The 26,459-nt window shown below is 36.4% G+C and overlaps 1 protein-coding gene and 1 pseudogene across 2 annotated transcripts in view; one reads left to right on the top strand and one right to left on the bottom strand.

The window, feature by feature from the left end:
• The window catches only part of RNF19A (ring finger protein 19A, RBR E3 ubiquitin protein ligase), a 53,765-nt gene extending 39,519 nt beyond the window's left edge, over window positions 1-14,246 (top strand). The window contains exons 4-10 of one of the 2 annotated variants that reach the window (XM_021688698.1): window positions 1,355-1,499; window positions 2,346-2,508; window positions 5,783-5,897; window positions 6,397-6,558; window positions 9,428-9,641; window positions 10,847-10,990; window positions 12,069-14,246. In XM_021688698.1, the coding sequence (XP_021544373.1) occupies window positions 1,355-1,499; window positions 2,346-2,508; window positions 5,783-5,897; window positions 6,397-6,558; window positions 9,428-9,641; window positions 10,847-10,990; window positions 12,069-12,759 (1,634 nt within the window). In that variant the 3' untranslated portion in view covers window positions 12,760-14,246. Of the gene's footprint in view, window positions 1-1,333; window positions 1,500-2,345; window positions 2,509-5,782; window positions 5,898-6,396; window positions 6,559-9,427; window positions 9,642-10,846; window positions 10,991-12,068 lie in introns of both variants that reach the window. The other variant, XM_021688697.1, reaches the window with a different exon arrangement.
• Window positions 14,247-23,301: 9,055 nt separating this feature from the next.
• Window positions 23,302-26,459, bottom strand: part of LOC110578890 — a 4,408-nt pseudogene continuing 1,250 nt past the window's right edge.

Here is a 26,459-nt window from a genome sequence, read left to right as displayed (position 1 = left end):
AAAAGGCTGTTTTGTGTTTTAGAACCATAAGAATGAATGGGGATGTCACCTTTCATTTTGTTCTGAAGATTGCATGTATCAGAGCCAAAGTCGAATCTCTTTACTTCCACTGCTAATTGAGATGTTTACTATTTGAGTATACTCTGGAATGAGGAAGTTTATCAATTAATATGCCACTTAAGCAGATAGTATTAGCGTTTCTTTAATTTGATGTACTAGACATTATATCTGCTATAAAAGCCAGCTTTTTAAAATTCATGCTCCAATGTTAAAAAATTTTTAATGCAGACTTTCTGTTCTTTGGATCATTTAAATCGTGACTTATGAATATTTTTAATTTTTATATTCTAGTATTTATCATTTGTCTTGGTCTGGCTGCATAGAGTTATCAGTTTGCTCAAAATTGTTTGAAATTGTTAAAATACTAATTGTGAGCATTGACCAGTTCTTAAGTTAAAAAACAGCTTTGGCCCTTAAAAGAAGCACTAAGGAAACCTGAATTCACTGATAAAGCACAGGTAAAATTTGACCGTAAAACTTTTAGAAAGGAAAATATAGTTTAATGCTTATCATGTAAGAAAGTGGAACAAGTACTTGAATTCAGAAGCTAGTACTAAGTATATCTTTTCTTAACTGTGTGTAAATGGAAAATATAGCTGGCTACTAATAACAGTGAAATAATTTACTGGTTGCTATTAAATAGATGCCAAGTTTCAAAGTAGTTGTATAATTTGAGATAACTCTTACTTTATGTCAGTGATTCCAAAAGTTATGTACCATTTGATTTTAACTTGGCACCTTTGTGCATTGTAACCATATTATTATACAAGAAGCGTACAGCAACAGCATTTGAATAAATGACTTTTAAAAAGACAAAGATAACTATTCTGTAGTATAAAGAATATCTACATTTTAATAAAGCAGAGATGGTTAGAAAAGTTCTAGAATATGAAGTGCCACTCAGAGAAGACAGCTATGGAGTAGGAACAAAGACAAACTTTATGTAGTTTGCAGTTTGCCTAGGGCTGTCCTTGGTACTCCTTTCTCTCTTTATTATTTTGTTGCTCTTTGTTCTCATTGTTCTGCTGTGTTTGAAGATGTTTACAATTTGAAAGTTTAATGTAAAACATGTTCTTTTTCTCAGAAAGGAAGAAAAATACTTTTTTAAAGAAGTTACATAGATGTTCTCTGTAGCATTTCCTTTGAAAAAATACTACAAATAGCTGGCTAAAGCTATTAGTTAACAAACTGTATGTTAAGATTTTTTGGCATTGCTATAATTAATTATCTATTAGAAGCTGTTATTTTTAGACCAATTTTATATAATAAGCAGGTCTGTCTATTTTTCTAATAGCTGATGATATAAAGCCATGTCCACGATGTGCTGCTTATATAATAAAGATGAATGATGGGAGCTGTAATCACATGACCTGTGCTGTCTGTGGTTGTGAGTTTTGTTGGTTATGTATGAAAGAAATCTCAGATTTACATTATCTAAGGTAAGTTTATAGAAGGAGCTATTTAGTCTATGCCATACCATCCTGAATGTGCCCAATCTTGTCTGATATTGGAAGCTAAGTGCGGTTGGGCCTGGTTAGTACTTGGGGTTGGCGGGGAGAGTTATTTATATCTAAATATTTTATAAGATAATTGGAGACCGTATTATCTTGAGGATTTTTAAACTTGGTGCTTATAAGATACTAAGAGGGATGTGTTTCGTTCTAGTTACATACATCAGGTAATGTGAGACATAAATTCATGATGTATCTTTGAATGGAAAAAACATTTTTTAAACAAAAATAAAATTTTTATTTTATTTTAAAAGAATGTAAAAGGAACCAAATAATTGTGCCTAGTCACTTGGGATTAATTAGTCAAAAATAGGAAGTATAGATTTCTTCTTTTTTTGTTTGTTTTGTTAAACTAGAAGCTAGTATTTTATACCCCCATGTAATTATGCTAGGTCATAAATATTTCCATTTAATTTTCTTAAACATAAATTCCCTCAGTCCACAAAGTGAGTTTGATATAATCAGATAATTGTATGCCTAAAAATAAGCATGTTCTGCATTAATTTGCTCTTCAAAAACTAACCTAACATTTTCAGGATAATGAAGGACTAGGGATAAATATTTAACCTGAATTCTAGTTACTGGTTTCCTTTCAAAATAACTGATGGTGGTTCTTAAATTGATTTTTTTGGCTTTTAATGAACTCAGAATTCAAAGAAAAGAAAACCTCATTTCTGAGTATGAGAATTCTTCTTTTAGAGTCATTGCTTTAATGTATTATAGTCATTTGTTGATATGTTTTACAGCAGTAACAGTTATAATCTTTTCCATTAGTCCATCAGGATGTACTTTTTGGGGGAAGAAGCCCTGGAGCCGAAAGAAGAAGATACTGTGGCAGCTGGGAACGCTTGTTGGTGCTCCCGTAGGAATTGCTTTGATAGCTGGCATTGCTATCCCTGCAATGATTATTGGCATTCCTGTATATGTGGGCCGTAAGGTAAAATGCTTAATTCCTTACTAGTTCATTATCTTATTCAAACCTTCAGGTTTTAGACTGATGATTTCTCTTTTGTTTTTTTTTGTCTTGAAAGACAGATAATTTTTAGTATCTTCAGTATAAAACTATTTTATTTTTTTATAAGATGTTAAATTTTCAGTGTTTGGCAGACTTGTATGTATGCATAAAAAGTAGACTTGCCTTAAAATTACCTGAATCCGAAAACTTTAGTACATTTCTTTTCTAACTTTAAGTATAAAGTATTGAAGGACACACTTGATATTTTTCTCATGGGTATATCCTTGTAAAGTTAGGTCTATAAAAAGTTAATAGCTAAATAACACATACCCTCAGGGCGAAGAATAAATAGCCAGTTCCTGAATTATTTTCAACTTTAGTTCAAAGGTTTTATTTTCTTAGATTACTGCTATTAGTAAATACGCTGTTCTGTAGATTATAACAGTCTTGTGTAAGTCCAAACACCAATAATTACCACTGGCCTATGAGTGATGAATTATACTTCGTTAGCTAGGCAATAATTCTTTTTTGAAAGGTTAAAGGGATAATTTATGAAGTGGCTAAGAAGTCTGCTGCTGTCTACATTAATGGAATCTCAGAATTGAGAAGTAACTTTAGAAATTATCTAAGGGGTGCCTCGGTGTTTCATTAAATTCTGGTTATGACTTTTGGAACTAAACTGAAGAGGAGGCTGATCCTCTTCCATATAACAGCCCCATTTTTTAATAAATATTCAGCATATATTACTTTTATAATCAGAAAAATAACAATACATACTATTTTTTTAAAGATTTATTTATTTATTTATTTGAGAGAGAGAGAGAGAGAGAGTGTACATGAGAGGGGGGAAGGTCAGAGGGAGAAGCAGGCTCCCCGCTGAGCATGGAGCCCGAAGCGGGACTCGATCCCGGGACTCCAGGATCATGACCTGAGCCGAAGGCAGTCGCTTAACCAACTGAGCCACCCAGGCGCCCCAGTACATACTATTTTTTAAAAATTAGCTTTAGGACCAAGGATAAACATGGATACTTATGAGCCAAATGTTTATTTCAGAAGGTTTTAATTAACTAAACTTGTTTAAGGTCCCAAACATAGTAGCTGATTATATAATCTTTCATGTAGCTATCCAAAGCAAGGCTTTGCTAAAAACAAAACTGTTTATTCAGATACTTAGAAATAGAAGTAGAAGGGAAGGAGAGACTGTTGTACTGCACATACCTACAAATAATTTATAGAGGAGAGATTATTTACCTCATTGTTCATGTCTTAGGTGCAGTTACAAGTCTCCTTTTTTCAAACATATACCCAAAGGATTGCAAGTCGATGAATTAGTTTTCCATTGAAACAATGTTCTCTGTGGTGTTTAGGGTTATAAACCAGCCCAGGAAAACGCATTAAGTTGATAAAGTATCTAAAAGCTTAGTCTTTATTTACAGTAACATATAGAAAATGTGGCACAAAACAGTAGAAGAGAAAAAATTAAGTTGAACCAGAAATAGAATGTTGTGATCACTGTAATTGACCATTGATGCTTAAGGATACAAAATTTTCTGGAAGATTCCTGTCTACTCTGTCAGTTTTTCAGCTTTGGCTTTTCTCTGCTTCATTGCTAAGTTTTTCAGGAATGGTAGTGAGGAGAGGAGCAAGAATTAGCTGTAGTACTGAAGGATAGTGAAAGAGGCCTTGGGAGGCTCTGCCATTTCTGCCTGCATGGACTATCTCGGGAAGTATGGAGGCCCATTCCCTAGGCACGTACAGTCAGTGCTGGCAGGGTTCTGACTAGGAAAGGTGAATGCTGCTTGACCCGTGCAGGCTTCGCCCACCTCCCCAACCTGGCTCTCTCACTGTTTCATATGTCCCACAAGACTCATTATACTTTATAGCCTTCGAGATAACCACATCATCATAATAATAATCTTATTAAACCTCACCTGTAACATTGTTCATAACTCAAGTATTTTATTTTAGAGACTATCTGTACACTTTTGAGGGCTGTTTTGAATATGTCTTGAAATGGAAGGGAAATGTACTTTATGAGCTTAAGCCCTTGCAAACCATGAGACCGAAGATACTGGGCTGTTTCTTGAAGTTGATATATCTCACAAGCCACTTCCAGTGTGGTATTAAATTCTATTTATTAATACCTGTACTGTACAAAGATGCTAAGTATATCTAACTCCTGTCCTCTGGCAGCATTCTTCTTCTTTTTTTTCCCTCCTCTTTCTGCCTTTTACCTTGAGCTATAAATGAGACCCCAGGATTCTGAGTCATTTGATAATATTTTTCTTTCTTTTTTTTTTTAAAGATTTTATTTTATTTATTTGACAGAGAGAGAGAGACAGCTAGAGAGGGAACACAAGCAGGGGGAGTGGGAGAGGGAGAAGCAGGCTCCCGGCCGAGCAGAGAGCCCAATGCGGGGCGCGATCCCAGGACCCCGGGATCATGACCTGAGCCGAAGGCAGACGCTTAACGACTGAGCCACCCAGGCGCCCCAATGATATTTTTCTTTATAAAAAAGGATCTGAGGGAAAAAATTGACTTATGGTGTTTGCTTATTAGTACTGATTGTTAAGGTCAATTTAAAAAAAAAGTGTGGCAATCTTCCCTAGAAGCCAACTTTACCACTTAGAGATACTTGCTTACTTACTTATTTTAAAGATTTTATTTATTTATTTGCGAGAGACAGAGATAGAGTACAAGCAGGGAGGAGAGGGAGCACAAGAGGGGAGGAGAGGGAGAAGCAGGTTCCCCGCTGAGCAAGGAGCCCAGTGCAGGGCTCAAACCCAGGACCCTGGGACCGTGACCTGAGCCAAAGGCAGACACTTAACCGACTGAGCCACCCAGGTGCTGCTAGGGATGCTTATTTAGAAAGAAACCTGTGGAATGCTAAATTTCTTAGAAGTAATCCTATTAGTCAAACATCCAATCCATGACTATGTTGAAAATAATATTCTTAATTCCTTCTTTGCTCAAAACATAATTTTACTATTCTTGAAGACTGTTTAAAAGTAAACACAAAGTAAAATCTATTAAATCACTGTCTTATTTAAGCAAATTATTAATAAGTACTAAATTATGTGTAAGAATATGGTTTAAGAACAATAAAATGATCATCTTGAATTAGGACACTTAAGTGAATGAAATTATAAAAGAAATCACTTTAAATTACTAGCAAATGTAGGTCTATTTCATTTAAATTAAATATGTAATGTGTTTTTTCTTTAAACCCCCACCCCATTTTTATTTTTAATTCAAGATTCACAATCGATATGAAGGCAAAGACGTTTCAAAGCACAAACGGAATTTGGCTATAACAGGTGGTGTAACATTGTCTGTAATAGTATCTCCAGTTGTAGCTGCAGTAACTGTAGGTAAGAAAATGCTTAAAAATACTGATTACCTCAAATTTTATGGAATTTAAGTTTTATGGAAGGGTTTTTTAAGACAAAGCATTATATTGTGGAAGATAAGAGAGTTACTTTTTTATTTAAGGACAGTTTAGGCTGAGCCTACAGAAAGCCTCTCATTGAGTAACTGTATTGGTTAAAAGTATTATAGACTCAGGAGCCTGGAGTTAGAATAATTGGTAAATTCTTATTGGCTGATACCCACCCTCACCTCATAGGTATAGAGCCTTGGCACTTAAAAACAAAAAGGTTTACATCTTTTTTTTTCATGTGTGTCACCTGAAAGTTTAGAAGTTTTGAATTTGTTTGTGTCCCTTAACAGTTAGGAAAATCTACTTTGGGCAAGGGTTGGAGAACAACAGCACTTTTCTCTGGTATACTTTCTCTTGAAAAGGCTTTCTAAGAATTCATATTTCTGTGATTTATTTTTTAACTTATAATTACTAATTTAATTCCTCTTTAGGTATTGGTGTTCCTATTATGTTAGCCTATGTCTACGGTGTTGTTCCAATTTCTCTCTGTCGAAGTGGAGGTTGTGGAGTCTCAGCAGGCAATGGAAAAGGAGTCAGGATTGAATTTGATGATGAAAATGATATAAATGTTGGTGGAACTAACACAGCTGTAGGTAAGTCTTTTAAGCAAAGGAAGAAGATGTACTTATTAATAATTTAAGTTGGGGAAATAGATAACATGCAAATTAGAATTTCCATTGCCCTCCTTTCACTCGGCCTAGTAACATTCATCCCGATGTACATCAGTGAAATGAATTGCCTGGGAAAGGTGAATAGATGAAAGAGGGTGCAAGAGTTCTAGATACCTAACCTACACTGGGAATGTAATGTCCTAGAAATTCCAGACTTTTAATCTTAAATTTTGCCTAAAACAATACAAATTGGTAAGAACAGGATATGAAGAGAAAGGTAGTTCATAAAAGAAGAAATACAGATGGCCAGTGAATAGAGAGTATCTTTAACGCAATGTTATTCAAAGAAATATGAATTAGAACAATACCTGTAGAATGAAAAGGCCCTCATAGAAATTTCTTATAGAAATTTGTCTTCAGGAAATAATCAGGCAGATGTGCAAAGATAATGTCCACTTTCTTACCTCCCATTCTCTCTTGAACCCATTCTAATCAGATTTGTTCCCTACCACTCCAGGGTTTTGTCTCTACACACTCCACCAAAGCAGGGTCACAAGTGACCTTCATGTTACCAGATAATTAATGGTCAACTCTTGGTTTTCATCTTCATGTAACAATTCATTTGACATGGTAGACTCTGCCCTCCTTCTTGAAACATTTTCTTTTCTTATCTTTTGAGAAACCATTTCTCATCTCATTGTATCTCCTAGCCATTTCTTCTCAGTCTTCATCTACACTCATTCCCTGGGGTCATCTCCCCTATTAAATAATATGTAGACTGACCACTCATAAATTTGTATCTAGGTTAGAACTCTCCTCTGAACTTCATATTTGTACATCTAATTCTCGTTAATCTACACTTAAATGTCTGACAAGAATTTCAAGGTTAACTTGTCTGTAACCAAACTCTTCACTCTAAAACCTGTTCTCTCCATCATCCTCACCTCATCAAGTAGCCTCTCCATTCTTGCTGTTGGTTGGACCAAAAATCTTCACTTACAGTGATTCCTCCTTTTCCCTTCTTACGCTACATCTGATCTGACAGCTAATTCTGGTACTTCCTTCAATATTTAACCATAATCCAACCATTTCTCACCCTCTCCACTGCTATTCCATTAGTCCAAGCTACTATCCTTTTTCTTGGAATATTGTAGTAGCCTCTTTAGCTGATCCATCAACTTCTCATCTTCTGCTCACTATTCCACGGTGTAGCTGTAGTGATACTTCTGAAACATAAATCAGATCATGTCTTTCTTATGCTCAGAACTCTCCTAGTGCTTCCAACTGTACTGAAGGAAAAACCCACAATCCTTATCATGGCCCATACGGCCCCATGTGATCTGTCCTGGGTTGCATCTCCGAACTTATCTCTTTTTACTCTCCTATTTAATACCACCCCTCCTTGATGTTTTCGAGGATGCCAAGTACACTCCACTTCTAGGCTTTTAAACTTGCAGTTCCCTCTGCCTGGAATAGTCTTCCCCCAGATAATTTTATGGAATATAGTGGTATCAGATCTTGTAATAGCTTGTAGACAATTGGATCTGTAGAATGTATCTAGAAATCAATTTTTGGCCCACTTTATTGATCTAGAGAATAATAAGCTCTCTAAATTAAACCTTTATTGAAAACTCACATATTTTCCTCCAGAGTCAGCTAAATCTTCCAACTGTCAGATTTTTAATTTTTTTATTTTTATTATTTTTTAAGATTTTATTTATTTATTTGACAGACACAGCCAGAGAGGGAACACAAGCAGGGGGAGTGGGAGAGGGAGAAGCAGGCTTTCCTGCAGAGCAGGGAGCCCGATGCAGGGCTCGATCCCAGGACCCCCCGGGATCATGACCTGAGCCAAAGGCAGCCGCTTAACGACTGAACCACCCAGGCGCCCCTCAGCTGTCAGATTTTTTAAAGAATTCCTTAATCTTCTGGATTTTTAAAAGAAGTGGTGACCATTTTTTTTGAGGATTTCAAGCCAATTTATTTTAGATGGACGGTAAAAGTTTGATTCCTTAAAAACACTTATCACAGTCTGTAATAACTTGTTTTTTTTTTTACTTGGTTTCTTGGGGGTGAGGGCTAGACATATATATATATATATATGTCTTCTTTGTTATTGTATTTTTAAAACCTGGAACATAGAGATGCCTGGGTGGCTCAGTTGGTTAAGCGTCTGCCTTTGGCTCAGGTCATGATCCCAGCGTCCTGGGATCGAGCCCCGCATCAGGCTCCCTGCTCAGCGGGCAGCCTACTTCTCCCTCTCCCACTCCCCCGCTTGTGTTCCCTCTCTCGCTGTGTCTCTCTATGTCAAATAAATCTTAAAAAAAAGAAAAAACCTGGAACATAGTAGGTGCTTGATTTCACCATCTTTGTTTGTTTCCATTAGCATATAAAAATCCTAGTATCTTTAATCTTAACAAAAGGAGGAAACCACTTCTCTCCTCCCATTTCTTCTTGGTCTGTTGTACCATTTCTTTTTTTCTTTCTTAATATGAGTATAGTTGACACACAGTGTTACATTAATTTCAAGTGTTCAGCATAGTGATTCAACAAGTTTCTACATTATGATATGTTCACCGCAAGTGTAGCTACCATCTCTCACCATACAAGGCTATTAAGGTAAAAACGTGGTGACCATTTAATACCGAAAGCCAGTCCCTAATCCTTTTTTACACTCTGAGATAGTTCCCTCTCCTCTCACCCCATGCTTACGTGTTCCTGACTCCAGATGTCTTTCCTATTCCTTTGCATGTTGTATAATAAAATGTCCTATCTGAAATCATGGGGGAATTTAAGAAGAGGGAAATTAATAATCACACTTATTTAATTTCTTTGAAATATTTGCATTTAGACACAACTTCAGTAGCAGAAGCAAGACACAACCCTAGCATAGGGGAGGGAAGTGTTGGTGGTCTGACTGGCAGTTTGAGTGCAAGTGGAAGCCACATGGATCGAATAGGAGCCATTCGAGACAACCTGAGTGAGACAGCTAGTACTATGGCCCTAGCTGGAGCCAGTATAACGGGGAGTCTGTCAGGAAGCGCCATGGTAAACTGTTTTAACAGGTAAGAAAAATGTGCTCTGTTTTCTTTTTGCCTTCTGTTAACTATAAATTATTAGAAGAGAATTTTGAAGATTATGTAATTATGTAATCATTATGATTACGTATAATCCTGTGTCAGGGCTGAAAACAGTAATATTAACAATGAAATTTAGCGGTAAACAGTAAAATTTTTACTCGTTTGAATTTTCTGTCATACTGTTATATACCCATGGTGTGGTAAAAACCAAGTCTAAGGCATAGCATTCTGCTAATTTCTTCACTGCATTTGTCAGATTTGATGTTACGAATCAGTGCTGGAACTGCTTTGGTGGACACAGTAAAGGCAGTGCTTAAGCCTGGACCTTACCTCTGAAAGTGGCAGTGCTAGATGTTAGAAAAGGAGACACTGGCTGAGGCCTGGGGGGAGCAGGTGGAGTCAGGATGTGTGGGAGTGCGTGAGCTGAGGCCAGGGTAGTCTAGTCCTCCGGAATCCTTTAATGTGCTAGTGCTTATTTTGTTCTCACTAAGTCTCTTACTAACAGCCATACAGATAAGTAGGAGAAATTAAAGCATTTTTGTCTTCCTTTGTTTCTTCTCTAATTCACTGTTCTTTACTTCTGTTAATTAGCTTTGTTGTTTTTTTTTAAACGTGGGAGAGTATGCATGAATTAAAAGATAAGTTGGTCATATTTATCTTATTTTTAGGTAGTTTGATTTTATTTTTTCATTATTTTTTTAGGTAGCTTGCTTTTATGCCTTTAAACACAAATTCTTTTAACTTATAGTAGTGTTTATTACGGCTTTTTAAAAGAATCGGCTTTTAAATTTAGAGGATCGTTTTTAATATATATATAAGAGGCTCAGGATGTTTTGATCACTGATCTGTCATGTAGACTGGTTTTTAATATATTCAGATTTTGTTTCACACTCAGATATGGCAGGCATATTTAATTAAAATCCTTTATGTCCTTTTTGTGTTACTCTTTTACTACCCTACTTGGCAAACAGCTAATTTCTCCTATTTTATTTGGATGGCTGGTACTGTTCAGTGTGCTGCAGTAGAATTTGAATAATCAAATAAAAGGGAACTAAAAAAAATGTGCTGATAGTTGTTTCTAAAATAGCTTCTTATTAGTAGGGGTCTTAACTGAATTATTTGAAGATACATAGTATAGTAGTCTGATATCATATGTAATTTCAGTTTTTATCTGTTCCCTGCTCTTTAAGGTTGGAAGTGCAAGCAGATGTACAGAAAGAACGATACAGTCTGAGTGGAGAATCTGGCACAGTCAGCTTGGGAACAGTTAGTGATAATGCCAGCACCAAAGCAATGGCAGGATCTATTCTGAACTCCTACATCCCATTGGACAAGTAAGGAAAGAACTGTTAAACAGTTAAAGTATTTTTTTAATTTTATTTTTTTTGTTTTTATTTTTTTTAAAGATTTTATTTATTTGAGAGAGAGAGAGCACGAGCAAGGAGATGGGCAGAGGGAGAGGGAGAGGGAGAATCCCAAGTCAACTCTCAACGCAGGACTTGATCCCAGAACCCAGAGGTCATGACCTGAGCTGAAATCAAGAGTCGGACACTTAACCGACTGAGCCACCCAGGCACCCCCTTAAAATTAATTTTAAAAGAATTATTCCTATCATTAGGCAAAATTATCATAAATAATGGTTACCAACTATTAGGTTCTCCAGGAAAAGAAAGTGATGAGATGTCCAGAGTAGGCAAATCCAGAGAGGCAGAAAGTTGATTAGTGGTTACCAGGGATTGGGGGCAAGAAAGGATGGCAACAGACTGCTAGTGGATACAGGGTTTCTTTTGAGAATGATGAAAGTGTTCTGAAGTTAGTTGGTGGTGGTAGTTGCACAACTCTGTGAATATACTATATAAAAACCATTGAATTGTACACTTTAAACAGGTGAATTTTGTGATATGTAAATTATATTTCAATAAAGCTGTTCTGATAAAAAAAAATGGAGAAGGTAACAGTGCCTGGAACAGCATAAGCAATAAATGTAGCTACTTCTATTTTTTTTTTTAACTGAAACATTATTATAAATACAGAGCCTGGGTGGCTCAGTCAGTTAAGCCTCTGCCTTCACCTCAGGTCCTGATCCCGGGTCCTGGGATAGAGCCCCGCGTCGGGCTCCCTGCTCAGCAGAGTCTGCTTCTCCCTCTCTCTCTGCTGCTCCCCTTGCTTGTGTGCGTGCTCTCGCTCGCTCTCTCTCTGTCAAATAAATAAATAAATAAAATCTTTAAAAAATAATAAAAAATACAGTCCTCTTATTTCCAGTAATATTTTAATAGAACATATCCTGCATTAATTCTGATAGCTTTTATGTATTGAATTTTTCACACAGAAATTCCTCTCCCTTTGCTGTTATCTCAATAAAGATAAAAGGAGGTTAGAAATGTATTTATATTTGTTACTCTCCTGTTCCAGAGAAGGCAGCAGTATGGAGGTGCAAGTAGATATTGAATCGAAGCCATCCAAATTCAGGCACAACAGTGGAAGCAGTAGTGTGGAGGACGGCAGTGCCACCCGAAGTCATCCCGGTGGTTCATGCAGTGGCTTGCCTGAAGGTAAATCCGGTGCCACCAAGTGGTCCAAAGAAGCAACAGCAGGAAAGAAAGCAAAATGTGGTAAATTGAGGAAAAAGAGTAACATGAAGATAAATGAGACCAGAGAGGACATGGATGCACAGTTGTTAGAACAACAAAGCACGAACTCAAGTGAATTTGAGGCACCATCCCTCAGTGACAGTATGCCATCTGTGGCTGATTCCCACTCTAGTCATTTTTCTGAATTTAGTTGTTCTGACCTAGAAAGCATGAAAACTTCTTGTAGTCATGGTTCCAATGATTATCATGCCCGCTTTGCTACTGTTAACATTCTTCCTGAGGTAGAAAACGATCGTCTGGAAAATTCCCCACATCAGTGTAGCATTTCTGTGCTTACCAAAACTGCTTCATGTTCAGAAGTTCCACAGTTGAATCATATTGCTGAAGAACATGGTAACAATGGAATAAAACCCAATGTTGATTTATATTTTGGTGATGCATTAAAAGAAACAAATAACAACCACTCACATCAGACAATGGAATTAAAAGTTGCAATTCAGACTGAAATTTAGGCCTATAAATGCTGCAAATTAATTACCACTGAACAACCTTGTTTGGAGCTGGTTGAACTACATGTGACTACTTTAAGTTTCAAGTTACCAGCAAATGCCGGGTTACATAATCCAGTGCAGATACATTTCCTATGTTCAGCAAAGCATTGTGTTTCATGTGGATCTTAATTACCAAACTATGAAATGAAGGCTTTAAAAGTGCATTATTGTAAGGATAATAATTCTTAGAAGTATGTTTTGTGTGTTTGCCACAAAACATTGCTTGAAGCACACACTTGTGTATTTAGATAGAAATTTGGCTTATTTATAATCAATATAAAATACTAATATGCAGTTAGAAACATTCTCATGAAGAAAACTTGAGGCTTAGGGATAAGTGGTTAGTGACATTTTATTGAAACCACTAAGGGATGCTGTTTAATGAACCTTGCAGGTTACTCTCAGTATATGATACTCTTTGTAACATTTCTATTCATGACTGGGCATAAATTTCATTTTTTTCTTCATATGCAATGTAGATATATAAAGCTTAATGCAGCCCATTTGCTACCATTTGGATACTTAGACACTTTGAGCAAGATTGTGGCAGTTTTTGCACAACTTTGAAATAGAAATACCTGGTACTCTATATAATCTTGTATATTGTTGATGCCACCTTAGAAGCAAAATGTAAAGGTATAGTGACAGCACCAAATAAGATAAAACTATAAAAAAAAATTCCGTTAGTTTGTAAGTATTACAAAAAAAGTCACCTTCCACCAAGGGGAAGTTTGCATCCCATTGATTCTTGGTGCCTTTGGAATAGACTGGATCTCAAGGGCCTAGTTGTTTGAGGATTTTGCTATATTGTTTTCCATTATGTCCTCTCTAGCCACCTTGGATTATGTAGACAAATACAAGATAGATAAACATAAATATGAATAATAGTAACAATGCTGAAAAAGTATTAGCCTACCAAAGACACACTCAGGCTTTAGTGAATACATAACCTCAGTTTTAACACATGCGTATCTTCTCCAATCATGAAATCCAAGCACGGTGCAGAGTTTGTACCAAGTACTAAGGAGGGATCCACGTATGGCTGGCTTTATTTTCTTTTGCTTTTGTTTGTGGAAGGTGTTCAGTTGACATAAACAGAAGTTGGCCAAAATACTGCCTGTACTGTTACCTTCCTGTACAATTCACTTAAATAAAACAGGTTAACCTCAAAGATAGTAGTTGAAATGTTCCATCTTATGTGTTTCTATTAAGTATTACCATTATGGTGCTATTGAGCGTTTTCTTTTGATAAAAAGAAAAATGCCATGGGCTGCAGTCTTCTTCCACCACTTTTTCTCACCAGGTCCATTAATATGCTTATAACACTAGTGCCAGTTATTTTATTTGATAATGCTTATTATGGTATTTGTATATTTGTTTGCATTCCAATTTTGTTCAATAGTGAGTGTGTAAACTGCATACATTAAATAAATGTAAATACTAATGTATTGCTGCCTTATGGTTTGTGTGCAGGTATTTTTATAAGAATAAGATTACTCATTTGCCACATGGCAGTTACTTATAAATATTGCAGGCCATTGAGATGACTCTGTATACTGGTCTCAGCCCAGAAGGAAGCATTTGCTGAACTTCTCAACCAACAATGTTGACACACAATGAATCCTTTCTTCATGTCTGATACCTGCCTTTCTTCCAGAAATAAGCTGCTTTATTCATCAACATATTTTATTTTTTAAAGTGAATTGGTTGGAAAATAAATCTATCATTAAATTGTGAAAAGATAAGTATTATAAATCCTCATTTTAACAGAAAAAAAAAAATCTTAAAAGACTCTTCTAAGAGATTCTACTCTGGCAACATTAGATCATGAAACTAGAGCCGTTTAAATTTAAGCTAGTAACTAATTAAATGCTTTCTATCCTCATAGCCTCTCTAAAATGCATTGGTGATTTTTCTGATTTCCTGTTACATAGTTAATACTTAATGAAAGTAATATGTATGAATATGTTGACTACTTCCTGACATTTCTATAAAAGGCCAAAGATTAAATGGAAAGCTAAACAATTTTTGGAGGAATACAGCAAAATTGGTGCCATGTAGGAGGTCAGTGCATTCAGTTTACCCATTCCTCTTCTGGTTGTACCCTCAACCAGTACCGCCCCAGTCTTGCTTGAAAAAAGTGGTCTAAACCTTTCAGCTGGCTTCAGAAGTTCCTTCATCTCCCAGGAGTTGTTCAAACTTGAATTAATTGAGGACCAAGCCAAATTCCCCTGGAGCTCAACTCTAGGACTAGACTAGAACAAGAGAATACTCCAGGGTTCAAGACAGGCCTTAACTCACCAAAATCTTTGAAAGACCCTTTGTACTTTGCTTTCTTTAAGGTCTATGGGGAAAAAAAATCACCTAGTAGTGAGAGAGAATACAAAGATTAAAATGGTATACCCTACTGTTCATTATGTAGACCACCATTTTAACTGGATTCTCTTGAATGTACAAATTCATATCTTCCGAGCACTGAATTAGTTAGCTTTTATGTTAAATTCACACAATCCATCACTCTTATTTTCACCAAAAATTGGGTTAATTTATAAATATGTAAGACTTTCTATAGCATATTATCTAGTTAAATACAATTTTGATCACCAAAGGATAAATTAACATGTTGAAAACCATCATAGCTATTAATTCCTACATGATTAAAATACCTAAACTCCTGTTCCTCTGGTCATTTTGCCTTTCTAATCAGAGTCATCAGGATTCTCAGGGCTACGTTTTATGTGGTCCCTTTTTATGGGCTTGTTTCATTTCTTTCCCTTATTAAAGTATGAGGTATCATTGCTAAAAACCAGTGTTTACATACTGGTCAGTTTTGAATGCTCAAAACAGTATTTTAAACTTGGGGAGAGTTAGAGTGTTTTGGTAGCCATCATTTAATAGATGAATAGTGAAAGGGAGTTTGCAGTTTTTAAATTTAGTTCAGATTTAATCACTATACTTCATATGCCAGTCAGAATTTTTGTGATTTCTGCCAATTCATTCAACAAAATAACAAAGTAGATTTGGAGATTCACAGCATTGTATCAAATAAACACCCTGGCTTCAATGGGCTTATAGTTGGGGGAGAGAGACATAAAAAACACATACACATAGCTTAAAATGATGTCAGATGATGGGTGCCAAAAAAAATACGGGGTGTGGAATAAAGTGACTAGAATGTTGGGTAGTGCTCTTTTATATTAGAGCAAACCGGAAAGGTCTCTCCTAGATGACAGTGCAAAAGATCTAAAAGAAGTGAGGGAGGAACTGGGTAGACATACCAAAATGGATGAGCATTCCAGACAAATACCTTCTCTCAGGTGAGTTAACAGACTATTTAGACACCAATCTTGGAATTTGATAACTAGTAAGACAAATCTGCCACCTTGTTTTTCTTGGAGGATCTCTTGACTGTTCTTGACACTTTACATTTTCATAACCATTTAGGAATAACTTTGTTGAATTCTACCAGTTTGTGTTGGGATAGTATTAAGTCTATAATTATCCCTGTAGAAAGATCTTTCGTGTCTTTTATTAATTTTATTCCCGGGGTACTTGATACTTTTTGGATGCCATTTTCTGTTTGTTACTAATAGTATATAGAAACACAGCTGATTGTCATGTAATGATTTCATGTCTTGGGGAATATTATTACTCTTTTAATTCCAATAGTTTAGCTTCTTTGAGATTGTGTACACAGTTATCTTTGAATATTTTTTATTTAACACTTTTACAGTGCTTTGAAGTGTCAAATACTTTCTATGTACTTTTAAAATATTAACTTATTTACTCTTCAGAACAACTCTGTGAAGGAGGTATTCATTATCCCATTTTACAGATGAAACAGAGGCAAAGAGTTAAGTACTTTGTCCAGAGTTGCATGGCTGGTAAGTGGCAAAGCCAGGATTCAGACTGTTTTGTTTCTTCCTCTTCGATTTTTTCATCATGTATTTCTTTTTTTGGCCCATTTGCACTGGCTGGGACTTCCAAGTGTAAAGTGTTAAATAGCAGTGGCTGTGGGGGCATTGTTTACTTGTTAAACAAGTAAACCTTTCAGTGTCTCAACCGTTAAGTGTGATACTTGTGCAGATATATTTATAGATGCCCTTTATCAAATTGTCTTGTAACTCTTCGTTTGCCAAGAGTTTTTACCTTGGGAAATATGTTGAATTTTATTGGCTGCTATTGAGGAGGTACATCTGTCATAATTGTGATTTATTCCTTTCATGTAATTATGTAATGTAAATGGGATTTATTCCTTTAACCAGGGTTAATATGGTTATGGTTAAAATATGAATTTGATTTTTCAAATATTAAGCCAACCTCCTGGGATAAACTTCTGTATCAGAGCGCATAAGATTGGAATTACGTCTTTTATGAATGCTTGGTAGAAATTGCTGTTAAGGCTGTGTGGGCCTTCTGAATTTTTTTTTTTTTTTTTAATATTACAGAAAGCCAGGTTTTCAGGGTTGAGAAGCAGTTCATCTTCGTGGATATAATATGAGCAGTAAGGAATATTCGGTAGCCCCTCTCCTCTGTAAGAGTTTATTAAACCTAGAATGTGTAAATTCTCCTGGCTCTATGGTGACCACATAGTTTTGCTCTTATTGTTTTTTTCTCTCCAGGGTTTTGCCTAATAATTGGCAATTAATTAATTGCCTAATATTCCTGCTACCGTTTATCCAGCATAGAGGAAGTTAAACTTAGGGATTACACACCATGTGCACCGGGTGCCTCCAAATTTGGAATTCAGGATACTGGGAAAACAGAAATCTTAAAAAAGAAAGAAGCTGTAGGCTCTTAAGGGCAAGGACCTTGTCTTTTCTTTTTTCTGTAAGTATGTACTAATAAGTATATACGAAGAGGAGATTGAGGATGTACTTGCTATGATGGGACAGAATAACTGAGCAACAGGAATGAGAATGCTTGTGGACTTAGGCCTCAGAGTTGGTGACCTGTCTCTTCATTACACTGTGTACTAGAATGAGCTGTTTGAAACAAGAGAGTGACTGAAAAAGCAGTCACTTTTAATAAGGTTTAATACCATGTATGTTAGGTCATAAATATTGTAGAATGTGTGACAGCCACTGGCACATCATTTTTCAGGGTTGATTTAGCCAAGGCATTTTAATTTTGGTTTTTGGGGGCTTTTTGTTGTATGTTCATTTGAAGGAAATGTGATACTTTGAGCTAGTGAAGAAATGTGCTTCAGAGAGGTAACACGCAGACTGATGTTTTAGAGACAATTACTACTGAGAGTTTATAAACAGAATGTACACACAAAAACATTTACTTTCCCTTTCCCCCTTTTTTCCTTTCCCTTTTTTCTTTGCTCTACCTTTTCTTAGCCCCTCCTTCCCACATTTCCTTCTTCCATAACTGATGCAGATGAGTATGTATGATGATAGCATAGTTTTCTCCATGTTACTTAGTCACGCACAGTGCATGTATACATTGATCATTTTCTCGATTTTCTCAATATCTTACAGAAATTAATCCAAGTCAAGTGGTATAGCTCCAACTCATTCTTTTTAATGGCTGCATATGATGGTCATTCTCTTGGTGTCACTTTTGGGTTTTTTCCCCCCTACTACAAAACAGTGCAGGAAACATCCTCATATATAAGTCCTATTTTCTGGTAGTTTTCATTATGGGAAATAGTTTCATGGATATCAAATGGCTAGGTTGCAAAGTATATATAGTTTTAAATTGAATAAGGTTATCAGATTGCCTTTTGAAAAAGGCTGTCAAAATTTACAGTTCCACTAATAATACATGAGTCCCCTTTCCCCTGTGTTCAACCAAGAGTAAATATTAGAGCTTTATAGTTTTTACAAGACTGGTATAAAGTAATATGTATTACCTAATTTTATGTTTATGTATCCCCGACCACTACTGAATTTGTAGATCTTTTTGGGTGGTTTTCTTTTTTATAGGAGGAGGGGAATTGGTGGTATTTGATTTGCTGCTTTCTAAACTGAGTATTATATCTTTTGCTTATTTTGCGGGGGGCGGGGGGGATTCTCTTTGTTCAGTTTGAAAGAGATCTTTATTATAGCTATTATATATTATAGCTATTATTTTTTAAAGATTTATTTATTTTAGAGAGCACAAGCAGGAGGGGTAGAAGGAGAGGGAGAGAGAATCTCAAGCAGACTCCACACTGAGCCCGATGTGGCATTCACGACTCTGAGATCACTACCGGAGCCAAAACCAGCAGCCAGATGCTTAACCAACTGTGCCACCCAGGTGCCCCATATTATAGCTATTATAATAGCTATGCATTATATATATTATAGCTATTAGTTGTTTTCTTGTTACATTTTTGTTCAGGTCTATTATTTGACCATTGACTTTATTAACTTTGCTATGCATTTTATTCTAAACTTTGAAATATTTTTAGACTATAAAGTTGCAAAGATAATTCACAAGCTTCCCATACACTACACACACACACACACACACACATTTTGCTATATGAAAGCTCTATTGTCAAATGTATCTAATTTTATATTTCAGACCTTCTAGTCATAGTTAAGGTCTCTTTTTCTCCTAAATTATACTTACAGTCTCCTGGGTTTCTTGTGAGATTTTTATTTAATTTTTTACATTTGCTTTAATCTGTCTTGAATTCGTTTACTATAATGTAGAGGCCCAATCTTACTTCTTCCAGGTGGTAAGCTGTTTGTGATGGCACATTTTTAAAATAATCTATCCTTTCCCACTGATCTGAATGCTGCCTTTTTATACTGGAATTTCTAGATTTCTATCAGAAAGCCTGCTGGGATTTTGACTGTGAGTCCATTGAATCTCTAGTAGACCAAATTGGGGGAAATTTGCCTTTTAATAATAATGATAGCTTTCTGATCCATGGACATGGTGTATCTATCTATTGGGTTTTTGAATTTCTTTCATCAGTGCTTTGTAGTAGAAATACAGTTGATTTTTGTAGATTGATCTTGAATCCTAGAAATTTGTAAGTCATTTATTAACTCTAGTAGCTTTTTAGTAGATATATAAGATTTTTCTACATAGACAATAATGTTTCTGTAAATAGTTTTATTTCCTTCTTTCCAATCTGGATGCCTTCAGGAACTTTTGGGGGTGGGGCAGAACCTATTGTACTGGCTTCAGTCTCTAATACAATATTAAATAGAGATGGTAAAAGAGACAACCTTGCCTTGTTTCCAGTCATAGTGTGTAAGTATTTACTCTTTTATCCTCAGCTTTTATTCCTTCTGCTAAATTCTTTTTTTTTTTTTTTAAGATTTATTTGAGAGAGAGAGAATGAGAGAGAGCAAGCACATGAGAGGGGGGAGGGTCAGAGGGAGAAGCAGACTCCCTGCCGAGCAGGGAGCCCGATGCACTCGATCCAGGGACTCCAGGATCATGACCTGAGCCGAAGGCAGTCGCTTAACCAACTGAGCCACCCAGGCGCCCTCCTTCTGCTAAATTCTTGACAAGCTTAAAGGGGTTGCCATTTTGGATTGATTGGAGGACTCCAGAGTTTGCCTGTAAGTTATTATTTGAGTTGCATGGTTTGCTTTTTTTTTCCTTCAGTTTTTAAAATTGAGCTATAGTTCACATATTGTAAAATTCACCCTTTTTAAAATGTAAAATTCGGTAATTGCTAGTATATTTACAAGGTTATGCAACCATAACCATTACCTAATACTAGAACATTTTCATCACCTCAAAAAGAAACCCTGTATCCATTATCAGTCAATTTCCATTCCCTCTCCTTCTCAACCCCTGACAACCACTACAGCTATTTTCTGTCTGAATAGATTTGTCCATTCTGGGCATTTCACATAAAAGGAATCATATAATATGTGGCTTTTTTGTCTGGCTTCTTTCACTTAACAGAGTTTCCAAGGTTCATCTATGGAGTAGTGTGTATCAGTACTTCATGCTTTTTATGGTTCAGTAATATTCTATTGTATGGATATACCATTTTTGTTTATTCATCAGTTAGTTGATGGACATTTGGGTTGCTCCCACATTTTGGCTATCATAAATAATGCTGCTATCAACATTTGTGAACAGGATTCTGTATGAACGTATGTTTTCAATTTTATTGGGTATAATACTAGGAGTAGAATTGCTGGCTCATATGGTAACACGGCTTAACTTTTTGGAGAACTGCCAAACTGTTTTCCAAAGCAGCTGCGTCAATTTACATTCACATCAGCAATATGTATTGTTTCTAAATTCCTCCACATCCTTGCTAACATTTGTTTTTGTCTTTTTTTATTATTATTATAACCATTCTAGTTAAATCTTTGCCCTTGTTTTAGCACACATGTGAATTAGAATTAAAAGTGTGTTTGTTGAAGTCCTCCCAACCCACTGCTTAATGATAGTAAATATTTGGCCCTATTTTCAGGTGGGAAACACATAAAAGAGGTCAAATGGTAAGCCAGTGAGATTCAATTTTTAGGAATTTTTGGATTTGACAGGTCACTATTAAAACCCTAAGGAAAAATAGATAACTAAGTCAAGTTGGTTTGTCAAGTTCCTGTCTGGTTTCTGCCTGCTATACAGTGAAACTTGCAGTGGCAGAGTTATTATTACTGAGTTTCTAGTGCCTTGTGATACTGAAAATTCCATAGTAAAATTATTTAATTATACTGAGCTCTTCCTTCTCATCCACTGAAGTCTGTTTAAAAACCTGATTTAGATTTTACCTCTTCCTGAAAACATTCTTGATTTATTCTACTTGGTCCTTTTAGTAACTTTGACAAACATTTCACTGATACTTTTTTTTCCCCCCCTACTAGAGTCTCTTTGGGTCTTTTTTTTTTTTTTTAAAGATTTATTTATTTATTTTAGAGCACAAGCAGGAGGGGGAGAAGGAAAAGAGTATCTCAAGGAGACTCCACGCTAAGTGTGGAGCCCAACACAAGGCGCAGTCTCACAACCCTGAGATCATGACTTGAGCTGAGACCAAGGGTGGGATACCCAACCAACTGTGCCACTCAGGCACCTGCCTACGAGAGTCTCTTAAACTTGGTTTTATTTTCTGTTTAAGTTAGTCATAAACTCATTAAAAGCAGGAACTATCCTTTTTATCTATTCCCCATAGTATTTTATTCAGAGGGTCATGAATAGTTTAATTCACTACAGTGCTTATGCAACTCAAATATTAGTTATTACACACTCGCCTTCTAGGACAGTGGGTCACATATTCCAACTTGACTAACAATTAGGAGAGCTATTTTAAAAGTTAGACTCAAGATTCCCAAGTGATTCTAATGCAGATATTCTAAGAACTGTTTGAGAAATATTTGGGTTTTTTTTTTTTTAAGATTTTATTTATTTATTTGAGAGAGAACGAGCAGGGGGGGAAGGCAGAGGGAGAAGCAGGCTCTCTGCGGAGCAAGGAGCACAATGCAGGGCTTGATCCCAGGACCCTGGGATCATGACCTGAGCCAAAGGCAGACGCTTAATGACTGAGCCACCCAGGCGTTCCTATGTTCCAGGTTTTAAAAATACAATAACAACACAGGTATAGCCCTCACCCCTAAGAAACCAAGTAAACAAAAAAGTTATTACAGACTGTGATAAGGACTTTTAAGGAATCAAACTTTTACCTTCAATCTAAAATAAATTGGCTTGAAATCCTAAAAAAAATGGTCACCACTTCCCGGGATCATGAAGGGAGTTTTCACCAAAATGCATTTCAGAATTGGAAATGAAAGCTTTCCTGACAAACATGAAATTCTCAATATATCCATCCTGTTGCAGTGTCAACTGCATTCTGAGATCTTGCTCGCGAAGGAGGTAGTTTCTGAAATTGTCTGGATACATCATCGATCATTCTGAGCAATTCAGAGCTAAGATAGCCAATTTAGATTCAGTCTTGAAGCTGCCGTTAAGGTTTTGCTGCTTCACCTTTCAAATTTCATTTTCTTTGCCCACAATCTCAGCAAAAGGGCAGAAACAGTACATAGTTCATCAGCATTTCTGATTGCATAGTATTTTATTGTGTTCTTAATTTGGGCTTCAATATAAATAAAGGGAGTAGATTTAGATGAGATGATCTCTAAAAAAAATCTCTTAGGGCTATCGTGTAACCCGATTCTGTGACTAAGAAAAGGCTTCTGGATTTGACCAAGGTTGTTGAGAGTAGTTTGAATACTGATGAGAAATCGAGGCCAGATTTCTTTTGAAAGAGAGAATTTGGGAAGTGGGAAAAATAGAAAAAGTTATTTTTGAAAACATGGTGTAGGAAAGGATGGAAACTTGGAGATTGAAAGGGACTTTAAGTGGGGAAGAGTTGAGGAGGTTTGTAGGCTGAGAGGAAGGTGGTAATTGAAAGGGACATATGCAAAAGATAGTATTATTATTGGAGGAAAGTCCTTGAAGGGGGGACGGGATGAGGGATCAGCCCTAGTAAGGACGGGGAAATTACTTTCTAAAACAGAAGAGGAGCAGGGAAAATGTGGTAAGTCAGACGGAAGGGGGGCTGATTGGAGCAGCTGTAAGATGGCCCGTCATTTCAGATCAGGTCAGGAGCTGAGGGTGGTCACAGCTGGTGGCGCTACCACGGCAGCGGACTGTGGGATGACGGAACAGCTGCAGAGACTGGATATTAACTGGTGGGCCATAGTTAGGAGATGTTCTATACACAGGGAGTTTTCATAGTGTCCATGAACCAGAAATGCTGTGTAAGCTTAGAAGGCATTTTCATATGTTGTATCACAACAAACATGTCAGCCCAGATGGTATTTACTAATCATTTAAAAATATGCAAACTTAAGCCCAGTGATTGTAGATTTGCTTAGGTGTCATACATCTAATAAGTATTGTCATGTATAGTTTTCATTTAAAAGGCTTTGGGTTTTTTCCCCTTTTTCTGTTTTAATATTTTGTCTTATATTCTTATGTCTAGAAATTTTGCTTATTAGGTCTCTAAGGCATGAGGTTAAATTTTGATGATAAATCACCCTCACTCTGTATAGAATTACTTTCTTTGAGACTTTGCTACTTCGGGATGCATGATATACAGCAACCCATTAGGTATAACAAGTGCTCATTCTATTGAATTATTTTAATATATGTACCCAAAAATATGTTAGTAATGCTTTTTCTTTAAGATTTTATTTGTTGGAGCGGGCGCCTGGGTGGCTCAGTCGTTAAGCATCTGCCTTCGGCTCAGGTCATGATCCCAGGGTCCTGGGATCGAGTCCCACGCCGGGCTCCCCACTCAGCGGGGAGTCTGCTTCTCCCTCTGCCTGCCACTCTGCCTACTTGTGCTCTCTCTCTCTCTGTCAAATAAAATCTTTAAAAAAAAAAAAGATTTTATTTATTTGAGAAAGAGAGCATGAGCTGGGGGAGGGGCAAATGAGACATTCACGGGGAGACAAACAGTTTGAAGTTGGTTTTACAGATTGAGAGCTCAGGAAAGATTTAAGGGCTTAAAACAGAAGAGATACAGAAACAGACTGTGAGAGGCTAAGTCTTTGGATATAATTTTAAACAATCCAAAATCAGTGGCTTTACAAAAAAGGATTGTTTCTTTTTTTTTTTTTTTTTAAGATTTTATTTATTTATTTGAGAGAGAGAATGAGAGCATGAGAGGGGGGAAGGTCAGAGGGAGAAGCAGACTCCCTGCCGAGCAGGGAGCCCAATGCGGGACTCGATCCGGAGACTCCAGGATCATGACCTGAGCCGAAGGCAGTCGCTTAACCAACTGAGCCACCCAGGCGCCCCAGGATTATTTCTTATTCATGCTATCTGTCCAACACAGATTGGCAGGAATTTGCTACAGACCAACACTCCAAAAATTGGGCTGTTGGAGCTGTAGTCCTGTAAGCCACAAACTGGGATGCGAGGTCTTAGCAGTCACTGTAGCAACATGAAAAGACCACGTAGGGCCCTATTGGCAGGATTTGTCGCATGGCCCTAACCAATCACAAAAAGACTGAAAGCTCCTGTCTTGTGTATGACGAGAAGGGGAAGAAAACCAAGTATTGGTTAAGAGTGGCAATGCCTGACTCACAAAGGAACTACTTGTGTAACTAAAACTCTGATATTTCTACCATTTTATATGCAGCATACAGCTTTCTGTTTGATCCAACTATCATTCCTTTAGGCTTATCACACAGACTTGTGCTCCTCAAATATATGCAGTTCCCTAAACATGCCCAGTTATTTCACACTTTCATTCAGCAGTGCCTGTGTCTCTCCTGTTTCCCCTGCCTGGCACATCCTTTTCTCGTCCGAATGGCAAACTCAAGCTGCAACATGACCTCCTGGAAACCTATCTTAATCTCACAGGCAGTACTGGGTGTTTCTTTTGCTCTACATAATCACTATTACACCTCTATTAGTGTAACAAGATTGGTAATTTACATATTCATTGCCTCTACTCAGCTGTAACACTTAAAGGCCAGGCACCTTACTAATTATTCCATTAGATTTAATACTTTCCATTACACAGCAAAGGTTCAAAGACAGATTGCCCAGGTTTGAATCTTTGATCAACCACATGTAATATTTGTAATCCTTGTTAATATACAAGGATTTAAGTTTTCTCTATATCTTTTCTGTGCCATGGTTTCCTCATCTATAACAAGAGTTGTTGTAAGGGTTAAATTACAGTGTGTGATAAACTGCACAGTCAAAACCACCTACAATTTTTTTTAATTGAAATATATTCGACATATTGTGTAAATTTAAGGTGTACATATTGGTTTGGTACACTTACAATATGATGACCATTATAGTGCTAGGTAGCATCTTCATCACCTCACATTATTTTTTTGTGGTAGGAGTAATTAAGATCAGTCTCTTAGCAAGTTTGATGTTTCTAATACAATATTGTTATCTATAATCACTATGCTGTGCATTCGATCTCTAGGACTTAGCTTATCTGCTAGTTGCTAGTTCATACACTTAAACATTTCTCCTATTACCCCGACCTCCAGCCCCCTGGTAAGTATTATGTTACTATTTTAAGGAATTTGGCTTTAAGATTCCACATATAAATGATATTATACAGTATTCATCTCTGACTTATGTCACTTAGCTGTCCTCAAGGTCCATCCATGTCACAAATGGCAGATTTCCTTCTTATGACTGAAAATATTGCATCGTGTGTGTGTGTGTGTAATGTTCTCTTTATCCATTCGTCATTTGACAGGCATACTTAAGTTGTTTCCATATCTTGGCTATTGTGAATAATGCTACAATAAACAGGGAATTGCATATATCTATTCAATATCCTGTTTTCATTTCCTTTGGGTATATACCCACAAGTGGAATTGTTGGATCATATGGTACTTCTATTTTTAGTTTTTTGAGGAGCCTCCATACTGTTTTCCGTAGTGGCTGCACCAATTTACATTCCCACCAACGGTGAGTGCACAAGGGTTCCTCTTTCTCCACATCCTCACCAATGCTTATTTCTTGTCTTCTTGATGACAGCCATTCTAATAGGTGTGAGGTGATATCTCATTGTGGTTTTGATTTGCATTTCCCTGATGATCAGTGATGTTGAGCATCTTTTCATATACCTGTTGGCCATTTTGAGGTCTTCTTTGGAAAAATGTCTAGTTCCTCTGCCCATTTTTTAATCAGATTGGTTTTCATTATTGAGTAGTGTGAGTTGTTTATATATATATATATATATATATATATATATATATATATATATATAT

Source organism: Neomonachus schauinslandi, chromosome 4 (assembly GCF_002201575.2).
Source record: "Neomonachus schauinslandi chromosome 4, ASM220157v2, whole genome shotgun sequence".
Lineage (NCBI taxonomy): Eukaryota > Metazoa > Chordata > Mammalia > Carnivora > Phocidae > Neomonachus > Neomonachus schauinslandi.
This window is presented reverse-complemented; position numbering and strand designations above follow the sequence as displayed.